Source organism: Leptosomus discolor, chromosome 15, assembly GCF_034619465.1.
Source record: "Leptosomus discolor isolate bLepDis1 chromosome 15, bLepDis1.hap2, whole genome shotgun sequence".
In the NCBI taxonomy this organism is placed as follows: Eukaryota; Metazoa; Chordata; class Aves; order Leptosomiformes; family Leptosomidae; genus Leptosomus; species Leptosomus discolor.
In genome coordinates, this window is record NC_141405.1 from 1,775,682 (window position 1) to 1,790,582 (window position 14,901).

Here is a 14,901-nt window from a genome sequence, read left to right on the forward strand (position 1 = left end):
TAAGATGCACCATATGGCTTGAAACACTACTTTAGGAATATATAAACTACGTTCTCTTGCATGCACTTCTCTGAAGGTTTTAAGGATCAAGTCTGAGGAAAGAAGTAATCTTTCCACACCAGTAAGATTATTTTAAGAAGAAAAACAACCAACAAACCACCATGACCTTTGTAAAAATTGAGTTACGTCACTCTTGCTGCGGTAGACATGGCTTATCAGGAGGAAACATGCTGGGTTAATTTAAAAGGTTTTTTTCGCTGGATCTGGAAGAGTGAGAGTTTCTGGAGCAGACTTTTTCCGAGGCCGGTCTTTGGGAACTGTTAGGAATTCAGGAGCATCTGTGGAGAGAGGAGTTGACGGAGCACTAGATGGAGCACTGCGGGTTGAAGAAGGCATGGAAATGTTAGAGATAGATATTGCAGGTGGGAAAATCCCAATCTTCTTGTTGGTAGCTTCCTGAGTTGCTCGTTCAAACTCTCGGACTTCATCCATTGTCATGTCTTCAACAAGAAGGAAAGAAAGGTAAAGGCACGTTAGAATCATTTCAAATGATCACTTCATTAACTCAGTTAAACTCCTTACATCCAAATTCTAAATCAGGGAATGATTGCTTATCATGCATATCATTAAGCGATTTTCCACATGAACGCCTTCCTATTGTAATGCATTGACTGGAGCACAATAAGCGGCCAAGGTAAAGGAAATGAACTCAAGTACATTAATCACATACTAATGGTTCTTCTGCTACCTGGGTCTGAACTGAATTAAGATGGCTACCTCTGTAATTGCTGGAAAAATCAAGCTATTTCACAGGCAATTAAAGACTACATTTAGATACACAGTCAGCACGTAGAATTTTTCAGAACTTCAAACAAAACTGATAGGGGTTTGGGGTTTATTTTTCATTTAGATTATGAGCACGAGCAGGGAAAGAGGGTTGTCATCGGTTTGTTCGTCCGCTGTAATTATCAAGGGATGAAAAACTCTCTCTCCTCCCATGCGGAGCTTCCAGTGACTTCTAGCTGCAGCTGCACGCCCACCACTGAGGCCGTTCCGCTTTTACACTACCAAAGCATTCCCTCTCACTTGGTAAAGCCACAACATGCTTTCCAACTTTTCCCTCCAGAATCTGTACGTAAACATTTACAGCCAACTGACAAATCCACTGCTTAATTCCCTGCAAAATAGAGGCAAAATGAGACGAGAGGTTAAAGCCACTTTGCAATGGAAAATCGGGTCCACGGAAAGCAGTGAGTGGGTCTCCTCACGCAGGTGACAAATGTGTCACAGTGCTGTAAAAACCCACAAGAGGGCAGAGCGACCCCAGCATAGACGTGCTCCGAGCTGAGCCGTGCAAAACTTTTTCCATAAAATCCCAAACGAATGACATCGGCTGCAAACTGGGAAGCTGAGCAAAAAACCAGCAAGACTCTTCTGAAACCTGCTGCTTCACGTCTGCATTGCCTGCAGGATGTCCCTGAGCCCACTGAAACAAATGTCATGGTTTTCACTAAACGTCACGTTAAATTTGTAAATTTGAAGTATTTCATTAAACCAGTTTATAGGTTCTTTGAGGTCTGAAAGCTCAAAAAACCCCCAGAAATAAAACCTTAGCACTTTAATCAATTTAAAATTCTCGCACATTTTGGTGTCTGAGACAGAGGGCTGGCTGTGGTGCTTACCATACATATGACAAAATCCTGCACTTCCAGTACATTGATACTTTTTAATATTACCCAGCTGCACACATCTGTAGCCTTGGCTGCAAAAGTTATGCAGAAGAAGCTTCACGATGTATTACAACATCATATTAAATAAACAAAAGCACGCACGTTGCCAGCTGCCTTCTCTCTCCCCTGCAGACGACATTCCAGGGACTTTTCCAGCCTACGCTGCCAGTTATTAGGAGTGAGGACTAAGCTGTTTTCAAATCTGAGATAAGTGGTGGAAATAAACAGATGGTCTCGGAGGAACTGTACCTACTTGTGTTGGGCATAGATTTGAACTTGTTTTGCTGATTTACATTTTGTCTCACACCCTTTCACAGTGTGTGGAGTGTTTCTGAACTCAAAAGGGTTTAAAAGCACTCTGACATCAAAGGGAGCCCATGCATTCATTTCAGCTGTTTTCGAAGGAGGACTTCTGTACCACCTGAAACAAAAGCTGTCTGGATAACTGAGAGGGGACTGGAAGATTTCTCAGTTTACTGGCCATTTCAGTGGAGACTGATTAAAGTCGTGCTAAGTGGTAGCCTCCAAGAATGTTCATTTTAAATTCAGACATGACATATTGTCCCTTCAGTTGACTTTTGCTTTTTAGCTTTTACTTGCTTTAAATTCCATCTGATACACACTCAAGTAAAACAAGTCCTTACCCTGAGCTAAGAAGGCTCAGTCTCGCTTTTTTTTTTTCATTAATTACAAATTTCTTGGCCGTGCTAGGTTAGCAGTTGGACTTGATAATCTTAAAGGCCTTTTCCAACCTAAACGATTCTATGATTCTACCAAGTCCTGTTCTGACCTCAATGGCAATTTTTCCACATGGGAGTGAAGGCGGGCAGGCTTCATTCAAAGCCAAATCCTGAAGTACAGAGCCAAAGTCAGAACTGATTCTCAATTTACTGCTCAGCTAAGAAGCAACCTTGATGTCAACGGAGCTGCAGCGTTACAAACACAAGAATCACCCTCCTGGTTATGACTTAAACAGCTTCTTCCCCGGCTGGTGGCAATTTTTACTGAGCAAGAACAAAGGAACGACTTCAAGCCCTTCAGGCTTTGCCCCCACTTGTTGCATGAGTAAAACCATCATGAGTTCCACAGTGCAGTTAGTAGAAATAATGGAATAACAACATTTCAAAAGCAAATATCACTGCATCTTTTCTATTTGCAGATTGTAAAAATTGCTAATTTTAGGCCTCTACTTGAGGTGCCCAAATTAGGAACTTAAATACTTTGTGAAATTTCCAGAATCTGAATCAAAGAACCTGCACAGAAACCTGCCCTTCTCCACAAACTGCTGTTACATACCTCTGAAAATACTTCTCACCTTGCTGGTAGCTAGTCAATGACAACATTAACATTACTTTGAAAAGGGTGAATTAGATTTTTTTTTTTTTTTTTTTCCTGGTGAAGCAAATAATTTTACCAGTTCAATTGAAATTTTCCACTCCCCATGTTCCCGGCTTTTTGACTGAAGCGCTCTGAACTCCTGCATTTTTTAACTATTCAAATAACAGAAAGCAAAACTCCTATTGAACTTCCTCTTTATGCATCCAACCGAAATTTGAGAATTGTGTTTTCCTGGAAGAAACGGAGCTGTATATGAGCCCAACCCCACCCTTTCTTACATCAGTGGCAGTTACAGTGCAAGCGAAAGGCAGGATTGCACTACGTGGAGAAAGATTCTGTTCCTACTGAAGCAAAACCTCCCCAAAATTCCACCGACTGGTCAGCAAGATCAGTTGGATGCTCTTCTCTGATCTGGGCAGGTGTATTAGCTGAGGATGGGCAATATGTTTTGAAAATTGACATACTCTTGCTTTGGCATGGCTCTCTATTTCATCCACAGTAGATGAATGTTGGTTGCAAACTTTAATGTTGGTTTTTTCATGCATATTTTTCTCGTATTCTCGAACATCATCCATAGTCATATCTGTAAAAAGTTCAAAATTGTTGGCATTTTCCATTGATTCAGTGCAAACTTAATTTTTTTTTTTTTTTTTTTTAAGGAGAAGGTTCTAGGAACACATAGTCTTTCAGCAGAAGCCAAAAAAGGATTTAAAAAAAAAGCATGGAGCAACTAGCTTTATGAAAATTGACTCATAAAGGTAGTTATATCAGCCAAGGAAGGTGTAAGAAGGTTAAGTCAAAGGGAGTCAGAGAACAGGAAGGAGTGGAAATTGTTTAGGAATATCTGTGTAACATAAGGTAGGCAAAAAGTACTGAAGTGCAGGCCTTGGCAAAGGCCAAGATCTTCTAAAAAGATTTTAGAAGATCCCTTGGAATAAAGGACAGATACAGAAATATTGTAAATATTTACTTACCTTTCCAGGCACTTTAAAAAAGATTTTATGTTATTTTTGCACAGTACATCTCATAACCAGCAAACATTCTTATTGTTAGTGCACACATCAGCTTAGATTCCAGAAACTAACACTTAATTATACCAGTAAGTGAATTAACAGTGGATACATTAATGGTTTTGTAGCCTCAAGCAATTTAATGAATTATAAGAATTAGAGATATTCTACAAATCAGGCTGATTCTGCCGGTAGGATCATTTATCATTGTCTAGGCATGCCTGATGTTGTCAAACTAGTGCATAATCTGTTAGATGCTTGCTATGTAACGCCAAGCAATTATTACAGATTTTAGAAAGATTTGTCATAAACCACACTTCCAGTAAAAACATAAAGAATCCAGTTAACTGACTCGTGACCTTACTCTTCTGAGTATTCCTGTGCTTTCAGTAAATCTACTCGAGAGCAAGGTGTAAGTGAACACAAAGGCTGTCAGAGTTTTGGTCAGTTCTTTACAGCAGTTTGATAACTTCAGAGCTTCATGAAAATAGCCATCAACTTTTTACTCGTAAAATGCTTAAACAGCATTTTATTAGCACAGTATACTTGCAAATGGGTACCCCTTTTGGTAATGTACACTGTGTTTTTGCTCTTGAGGCTATCATTTTTCTCCAGTTTATTATGTGCCACTTGGATTTGGGAATTCTTATATCACACCACTCCTTGTTACGTGATATGAGGCTCTTGCTCCATTTTATGAGACAGCTTTTAAGAAAAGATATAACTTTAGCTGTTACATACGTAGCACAATGTAATACTTCATCAGTGAAAATGAAATGCACTCTAAAATTGTGATCAAAAGGAAACATGGAATACCACTAACTCATACTGGTTTAGTCCTTTACTGTTATCTGGAATGAAAAACAAGCTCATAGCCATGTCAGTAACATGCTAAGGATGCACTTTGCCAAGCAGAGAACATGCTCTTTATTAGTAAGTAACACTGTGAAAATAGAGTTTCTTAATAATAAAGGTAAATACAGTTTAGTTAAGTTTAATGACATGACACATTCATACTTACAGTATCAGTAACAGCAATCAGTCAGTAATACCCAGAACATAACATGTTCTTTAACCAAGTTTAACCAAACTGATTATTTGATTTAGTTTAGCTGACCAGCATCATCTCCAAGTCTTTCTCAAACTTTTATTTCAAAAGATGGTAACACACACATTGAAGGCACACAGATGCTTTAGTAATTGTATTTTTGAAAAACTCTCCCTACACACATAAACATGTCAAGAGCAGTACCACAAGTTTCACAGCTCCCGTGTATTAAATTGAACTGGTTGTATACAAACTGGATCTCACTTGTTTTGCATGATGAAATACTCGGTTTCTAGTCAGCAAGTCTTACCAGCTGTTACACTTCAGAACACTGCAGTGTTACAGAGGCTGCAGGCAGCACGCAGTTACCTAAATTGTCTGCACTTTCTGATTTGTTATAGATCTTGCTATAGACTTAGCCTTTATTCATATCTGTTTCAGTAAGCCCAGATTCTTTATGTTTTGTACTTAGCCTGACAACTAAGTTCTAAAAGCACACTATATTATTTGGGAAAAAGACTCACCATGACAGTAAAAACCCACAAGATAATTGTGTACCACAATATTTCATTTGCGGAAAGAGCATTTTTGACAGGGTGCATTCGGAGTTAAGATGGCAAAATCTGTGGTTAAATGTTTTCGGGCTAAACCGATTCCGTACGTTTAACTTCATGACTACTCACTTGTTACCATGGCCAATATCTGCTGTAGTGCAGGTGACTCTTTGCTTCCCAGTAACATTTCTTTATGTCTCACTTTAATAGCTATTTTGGGTAGATTTGGGGCAAATCTGTGGGCTCGATTTTTACATGAAGTCAGGCTTCTTTACTTAAAGTCATCAGTTTCCTGACTTCATACAGGGAAAATAATGGATCACTACATTTCAGGTAAAAAAAGAAAAAAAAATCTCTTATGAACTCTTTCTCACTGAATACAAAATTCTCTTACTAGTTTATGGCTGTCCCAAAATAGAACATATTTTTAGTAGCCTTTCAGTATTTTTATGACCATTACAGCACAATTTACGAGAACATTGTGATTTCAAAAGCAAATTTTTCTATATTTTCAAAAAATCAGCACAATGAGTTTGCTGTTAGATTCTAATGTAAAATTATGCAGGTTTATGAAGTCACTGGAGGTGTGTGTGTTTGCACCAGCTGGGCTAATTGACTATTTCTAAGCAATGCAGAACGTTTCAGAGTTTTGATGAAAGACAAGTGTCGTTCTTAGCCATGGAATGCCCCAAACAGTGTTTTCTAAAGCCTAAGGAGGGTCTAAATAAACATTCTAAATACATTCCCAAATTCCTATTACATGTTATGGGAATGTCTTAGAAACTATTCTACAAGTCTCTATGATTATGGATACATCTTACTGAAAACACATGTAAAAAGCACACACCCTGTGAGCTTGGTTTACAGAATGTAATTGGCTGTTTTGATATTCAGATAACTCTGCACTGTTGAAGGCGCCTATTCGTACAGCTGGCTCATGGATTCAGGACAGTTTTTGCACGCAGCTGCTGTTGAGTCAGACCCAGGAGGCTTTACATTTATATCCCTTTTTCAGAATGGACATTAGAGCTCCATCTTTTCTTTACTGCAATCCACGTTAGCAGTTTAAAACTCTCCTAAAAAGCTGAAATTGTGCCGGATCAGAGACCTTAGGTGTTTGCAGTATGGACATGACCACGTTAATGCAGTCCTAATAGGAAGCTTTATTCAAACCTGCATGCAGTTCTCCATATAGATGACGTGGGAGGGGCAGCTTCTATCCGCCTGCAACGCAGAGCGGCTGGCGCAGACAGGCCGAGCCACTCGGGATGGAAAGGCGTCCCTACGTGCTGCCTACTGGCTGCCTAAACTACAGCCTGCTCTTGTGACAAAGAACCTGCTGCCAACCAGCTCCGTGTGTTCCAGAGAAACTGAACAGAGTTCCCCTCTTTCATGAACAACTTATCCGAGGACCTGACGGTCCACGAAAGCACATGGAAATCTGTCGTTAATTGTCACAAGCTTTGCATGAGCCCTTTTAAACGGGCTGCATTTGGAGACTACTCACCGTACCACTCATCAACCCAGGCAAAAGCCTGCCGGTGACCGATCAGTAGTATATCTCTGACCACCTGCGAAACAAGGAAAAGGTTAAAAACCTCTGCAGCAACGAAACATTTTAGAAAAGCAACACTGTTGTCTTTCAACTTAATTTAAAGTGAAAAATATCTGTTTTGTGTTTAAAAAGATATGCCCTACAGAGTTGGACATACTGGCTCTGAAGGTCTCGTAGTCCAGCCTCCCACCTGAAGTGGATCTGTTGCTGACACTGGATCACATGAGCATGGCTTGGACTAGCATGGGAAGCCATTTGGCAACACGTACAGGATCCATTAATCTTTGGGCAGTTAGATGTTCTGGAAGTCTTCTTTTTTCTTTGCTAGTTTTTAAACATGTGGAAGGTCAATACTCTGAAAAATACTGATTTGGCTGTTAGGCCATTCATTAACTAATTTTTTAGTAGACTGACAGGAAAACTTTCCTACTACTTGGTTGTACGAAATTTTGCACATCACGGCTACACGTATGGTACTTATGTACACTCATAAATACCTTAGCTCATATATTTATCACAGTATTGAAAATGTCATTGATAGCTTTTCTCAACCTCAGACCTGAGCAGCTCCGGGCTTTGTCAAGTTTATACCCAGAGACAAACTCTTTGGCTCTGCTTCAGATCCTTCAGAGCTTAAGAGAGGTCTGAAAGCAGATTCTACGCTGGCAGAGTTACATTCCTGTGCGGGGTAGTACTTGAGTTCTGCTCATGTGAAGGGTAAGAAATGGCTCCTGTTTCACTGACCTTGTGCACAAATTGCTCCACTCTGGTTTGAAGTCCCCAGACTTCAAATTTCACAGTCACAAGTTTGTAGGAACACATAATTGGCTGATGGGTCTCTCTCCAGCCTTCTTTTAACTGGCCTCTCCCAGTCTTCTGTGACTTGAAATACTTAGGATCCTGCAAAACAAAGAAAACATACTGGGAAATGCAGGAGAGGAAGTCCTATTTGTCAGTTTGCTAAAGTAAATGTTTTGGTAAGACATAAAATATGAAAACACGCTACTAATAAACATTATGAAAAAGTAACACACAATTGAGTTAAATAAGCACTAGCATATACAAAAATCCAATCCTGTCTTGTATCCAACAGCCAGCGAATTGAAGTTCCTGGAGACGCTTTGGCAATCGTATCACCTAGGACATTTTCTGCTATAGGAAAATACGTTATTGCAAGTCATTACAATCCAACGCACTCCAAGTGTGATTTATGGCCTTTCAGAAAAAAAACCAGTTTCTGCTTCAGAGCCTGCCTTTCCACTTCTCCCTCAGTGTGACTTACCAGTACTTTCTACCTATGCCTGTCTTCCTGAAACCACGTCCAGTTTGAGCGTTGACACATCAACCCTGGTGTGACCCTGAGAATGCCATTTTCAATTTTAGGTGAATTTGCATATCCAGGTGGCCAGCCAAGTATGGAACTCCTCCAGTTTAGCCATCTCTGGTGACAACTGAGTTCTGGGCAAAACACTGACTAATTTCAACCCTGCCTCTCTTTGAGAAACTGGATAATCAAATAAATTACAACAGCAAGACCAAAAACCTAGTAAGGACATTAGTTCATCTCTAAAGTCGACTTTTATCTGTACAAGATACAGGTTTATCTATCAAAGTGTTATTTTCCATATTGCTATAATTTCATTTCACTTTCTATCCAATCCTGCTAATTACGTCGTGTAAATAGAAATAATTCAGTTAAGCATCGATTTTCAAAACTGGAAAATAATGTAGTTTCAGTAAATTCACAGCGGGGCTAAAATCTGTCTTCAAGAATAACCACCAGTGCTCATCTTTGCTGCCTTCCCCAAAGCTGACAGCTGGGAAGAACTTTTAAATCCATCCTTCGTTATAAAAGCAGTTAAACGTGTATTTAAGCATGTGCTTAAATAATGCGCTAAACAGAAGACAATCAGGAGAAAAACTAACAAAAAATTGGTAAGACTACTCTGATCTTAATTTTCTTTCATTCAGTGGGAGCACAGATATCATTCAAAAAATGTTCCTTTTTTCTAATGTTTAGTTATCTCCTGACTCGGCTTCTGAGTTTATCCATAAACTGAAGCTCTGTCATTAAAGGCCCTTTTCAAAGCTCTAATGACGTGACAGTCTTCCTTCTCTGTGAAAGTCATTGCTTTTATTGCTGACATATTCTTTTCTAAATAGAAACTTTAAGCTCACAGTATAATAAGGTTTCAATGTTAAATCAGCATAAAAGACAATTCGGCACCACCATAGATCAGAGCAGCACACCACCGTATATCACAACCTATAGTCACATGCTGTTGCCAATCTTCTCACTCAATACAGCTTGACCTCACATTGATCTGGATATCCGCCCGTTGAAAGAGTTGTTTTATAACTGATCATTGCCTGAAGAAATCAATATAGCAAAAATAATGAAAAGAAAAAGGAAAAAGGGAAGAACTAAGACATAATATTCAGAAATATGTAAAATTCTAGTAGATGGTTCTATGATTAAAAAAATAATTAGAGAAAATATGGTTGCAAATATTTCTGCAAAATGTTCCAGTGTAAAATAAGTATTTCTAAAAAGGAAAATCAAAGGAAAATAGTTTCCTGTAAGAAAGGGTCTGCTGTTTCTTACATGCACATACGGTGCTAGTGTGATGGAGCCACTGTCTCGGTTAAGCATTTCAGATGTGCACTTTAATAACAGCGAGTGTTCTACCTTCTCTCCCTTCACGCACAACCAGATCTATAATGGAATAACTTCAGCGCAGGCCAAAGGGATTTAATGTAATGAATTTGAGTCGGTATCAAGTATTCAGAATTTATAAATAAAAATTAAACAACGAGCAGCTACCCTGCATGACTGCTCAGTCACGCATAAAACTCGTGTCTCGTTCAAACCACAAGAACCCTCTGGCTGCTGTGAAAGCTGCGGTTTGTTTCGTTTTCTTCTGGTTTTGTGAAGTTAACCCAGCAGACAAGGGGATTCATCATGGAAACTGTTCTTCAGTTGGTGGCCCAGAAAACAACCCACCTACCGCAATGCGATTCTTCCATGACATCACTGCTCGTTGCAAATTCCTTTAACAGCGCCCAGAGCTGGCACCTCTGCTTCCCTTGATCGTGTCCCATTCTTCTTGAAGGACGTGAGGTTTAGTCACAAATTGGCTGGACGGTTTCAAGCGAAGCGCCAGGCAATGACGGACAGCATGGGCAACTTCTATCTAATAGCTTTTAGGGAAATTCCTGCCTTTCTGAAACATTAACGTATTGATACGATAAAACTGCAGCCCGATGAGTGGAAGCCAGGGAACAGAAAGAATTCAGAGGAACAGATTTCCAGACTGCGGTATGAAGATCAAGATATTAAAGACTTTACTGAGTGCTTGCTCAGGTGAGCTAGAACAGACTGTATAAGCTGAGTAGTGGGACATAAGATACACAACATTAAGCAAAGTGAGAGTTTAATCTCTGGGCCATCAGTTCAAAGGGCATGAGAGTTCTGGAGGTGAGTTGTTATCATAAATAGAACTAACATCACTGGGCCTTTTACCTGGATGCTAAAAAATTAGGTGTTTAAAAGTCTTGGGCTATTTTAGAAAGATACAAATTCCGGCTCAGCAATTGCTTGTGCTATGGTTCATACGAGGAAGTATTTAGGGGAAGAATCTCTATATTTATCTCTGTATTTTGCATATATTTATAGCTTTCCTAGGCCTCTGCTATTGGAGCCACAGGGAGCACAACACCAGAAGGACCTCTGGTGTGACCAGGACTATTAATCGTTTGCTCTTCAATGTCTGATCCAAAGCCCACAGAAATCAATGAGAACTTTGACATGAAAGCCACAACCCAGAAAGATTTTATGTGCCTAAGTCATGGCTTCAAATTGCCAGATTAAGACTGACAGCCTGGAATCCCTTCTGCAATTAGGCACATAAGGTCCTGCTGAAAAAAAAAAAAAAAAAAAAGCAGCAGGGATGATAATTCAAATGCCAGCAGAAATAATGCTGGTACACAGCACTGCTGCTCCTCCGGACTTCCATGCTGCAGCTCACTGATTAGGTTAGTCCGACAGAACGAATTAGCCTCATGTGCCACGCTCACATCTCTCCAGGCCCCAGGAGGACGCGCTGAGCACCCGCCTGCACCGGATCATGGCCGCTCCTTCCCCTTCCTGGGAAAGGTACGGCGATTTGCAAAACAGACCCGGGCACCAGGCTGGCGCGAGGAAGCACGCTCGCTCCCTGGGCAGGAGCTGTGGCACGCGTGTTCGAAACTCTTCTACCAGTGACTGGAAACTGGGCAAGCTGATCTTTGGTCTGACCCCATTTTTATGTTGTTATTTAGATCATTAATTTTGTGTATGCCTTTTTTTTTTTTTTTCCCTTTGCTTTTAGCCACCCATGCCCTCCTTTCTAGAGAAGCCATCATCCAAAGAATACTGCATCTATTCACTGTTTTCCCCTTAATTTATCTACTGGCAAAATCCTCAATCTGTTTTAAATGTGATGGCATAGCTAAAATCTTTTTGTTTAAATAACCTTCTCGTCCTTTTATCAGACACAATTTATTAGGAAAGCCCATCTGGCAAATCCTTTTGCTACAGAGGAGCAAAACCTACTCTGTATTTGCAGTACATTATTGCCAGGTGCAGAGTGATTTAAAAATAGCACTTCTGCTAACGTAGCAGAAACATCATTACCCATGAGCTGGGCTTATTTATTTGAGAATAAAATGTAAAATTACAATAAAATAAAGCAAAATCCACGGTGATGGATGTGGTTTCAGTGCTCTCCCAGTGTTTCTTACTTAGGCCACGTCTCATGGGTTCTGGCTCAACATGCTTATTGTTGGAGATTCCATTATTTAGCAATTATTTACTTAACCTTCCGCATGGAGTGCAGACATCACGGGCATTAGACGTGGAATTGTAACCCCCTTTCCAGGAGGCAAACACCAACATGTTGACAACACAGCACTGGGTTGTTGCAACGCCTTTTCAGATTTAATTCTGAAATGTTATTACTTAAATAATCAACTGCGTTCATTGTTCACAGAAAACTTCCAAATCTGAACGGGCATGCTTCCCCTTAGCTTTGCCATGGTGTCGGGCATGATTTCCAGATGCCACACTATTCTGCAGCTGGTGACATCTCCTTTGTCTGTACGCTGGAAGCCTCATGGAACATCTTGTTGGCCTTGTCACTGATCGGTCTTGAAAATTACTTGCTGCTTGTGTGGCCATTTTAGCATGGAAAAAGATCCCCAAGCTGAACACGCTCTCCAGAGGTGAAAGTGCATTGTGCTTATGCCATGCATCCTGTTCTCTTACTGGGAGGTACTCGGATGTCCCACAAACAGGTCCTTCCTTCCTTCCTTCCAATGCACGGATTTAGTTTTTCAGACTCCTATTGCAATGTATTCCACTACTGTGCTTTTGAAGCGCAGTCAAATTTTTTCTCCCCTTTAAGCTGAAGACCATTGTGTTTGATCTTGAATTTCAGAACCAGTCCTTCATGGTGTTAATACACGTGATCTGGCATTTCACCATCAGCTGTTGTGGCTAGGTTCTGGATTTCAGCTTACACAGCTAGGGCTCTGGAAAGACTGGTCGATGTAAAGATGCTACTATAGACATTTATGGGGAGTCATTTTTTAAAGACTTTTTTCTTTTTTTTTCCTCTTTTTGAAATTCCATTAAAATGTGCTTTCTGGACGAGCCAGCTAACTACTTCAGAATTGTAAATACTGGGACAGTTCTGAGGTGTTGAAATATGATAATCCAGCGAGCCTTTATGTAAGCTCACAACTGAAGTTAGTAAGAAAAGGAAATTTTCATCTGTTTTTGCTGTGCCCTGTACTGAACAACCGTACTGACGTGTTGCCCACATCCACGGAGGGGGCCGAGGCAGCTGTATTATTTCAACTCCCGTAATTTTCTGGCTCCGTAATGTGACAGAGGTTTTGTTATGCTGAAAGCACCTGGACAGTAGTAAGCTGGACCTAGTACAGTGCAGCTGTGTTAAACTCACAAAAGCCGGCAATTGAAGAAGAAAACGGCAGCAGCTGCATGAAATCTTTCTGTTTGGGGGTAACTTTGAGAGTTTATTCCATTTGTCCAACTCAACTGCTTTGCTATAAACAGGAAACGAACCACTGTTCATTTTGAGAACTTGAATATGTTCGCGAAGAACATGTTGCTCAGCAGCTCACATCTACAGTAAATCTTTCATTTCAGTGAAAGGTTCACTTGAGGCCCTCGCTGTTCGGCACAGCTCAGCTTTATTCTTTTCTAGAATTCAGATAAATATATATGTCTATATGGGGAATACATGATGGCTGGTGATACATATTCATTGATGGTAAAGCCATAAGGAAATGGCTTTACAAAATGTACAGCCAGTCTTACCTGTAGGCTTGTACATTCTTTATACAGAAATACAGAATTCTGTATTCAATGCAATATGTACGTTCAGATTTGGAAACACATGTGACTTTGCACAGAAACCCAGGCAAACCCATTAGCTTGGATCTAGATTCAAGCTTTCTCAATTTGGAACCTCACATTTAAACTTCTTAAAAGTTTAAGGATTTTTAGGTCCATGTGAAAATAAAAAAAAAGCTTTATTTAAGATGTGGCAGCACTGCTAACTATTCTGGTGGCTTCTTCACCATGAAGTTTGTAGATGGGCATTAAGTTAAAATTAATCCACCTGCTTTGGGATACTCAGAATTGCTGCAGTTGTACCTCTTGCAGTCTTCAAGGGCAACTCTTTTGACAGCAGCGATCAGTATACCTCCATGGAAGACAGAACTGGACTCTGTGTTTGTAATAGCTGACAAAACAGTCCCCTGATTCACGGTTTACTTGGTGATTTAAGTCCTTTTGTGCATAAACTGACATATAAGCCCTCCATTCTTAAGGGAATCCAAATCACTCGGATGAATCTGGTCAAGAGACTGCTCAGTATTACTGGCAGAGGTTCCTTTAAAGTGCTCCTCAGTGAAACAACAGCTCTCCTTAAGCCTCCAGCTAACTATATTTTTGACTTTTCAATTTTAGTTCGTATTTAGGAGAGAAAAAGCAGGTATGGACGAAGTTAAATACGATCATTTTCCCTTTGACCGTCATGACATTTTCATGGCACACTTCTCCTCGCTCATCAGTACCAGCCCAAGTCAAAATGAGCTGCGCAACTCCCATGGAATATTATACACACGAAGATGTTTTATACATTTTGTCTTTTTATGTGTGAATCATTATTATGTAAGTTACAATGGAAGGAAGAATATAGATCTATTTATAAGAGTCATGTCAGGGCAACAGAAAAACAGGTCTTTTAGATCATGGGTTCAGAGAACGGTTGCTTCACTTGTCTGTACCGAGCCTGATGCTGTGGGTCGCTTGGATATCTCCTGAACCCTCCCGGGGTAACTGCAGTATTGTCACCTCTATCGATATACACAACCGTATTCTCTCTTTATATAAATGAGAACGCCGCCACGAAAGCTGCTGTTGTTCATTCTGTTACCATCAATGAGTTATTTGATGCACTAACTCAAAGAAAGGTCTATTGACCCAAACAGCTTATAAAGGATAACTGAGCTAAAAATACTGGAAATCACAAATGCCAGCTTAGGAGCAACTATGTAATTAGTGCTGCCCGATCATATCAGAAATCACCCATCTACA

The 14,901-nt window shown here is 40.1% G+C and overlaps 1 protein-coding gene across 1 annotated transcript in view; it reads right to left on the bottom strand.

Annotated features, from left to right (window-relative positions):
* Window positions 1-212: 212 nt before the first annotated feature.
* The window catches only part of PITPNC1 (phosphatidylinositol transfer protein cytoplasmic 1), a gene marked incomplete at its 5' end in the record, with an annotated part of 82,923 nt that continues 68,234 nt past the window's right edge, over window positions 213-14,901 (bottom strand). The window contains 3 exon segments of the mRNA XM_086473828.1: window positions 213-500; window positions 7,188-7,251; window positions 7,980-8,135. Of these exon segments, the coding sequence (XP_086329954.1) occupies window positions 241-500; window positions 7,188-7,251; window positions 7,980-8,135 (480 nt within the window).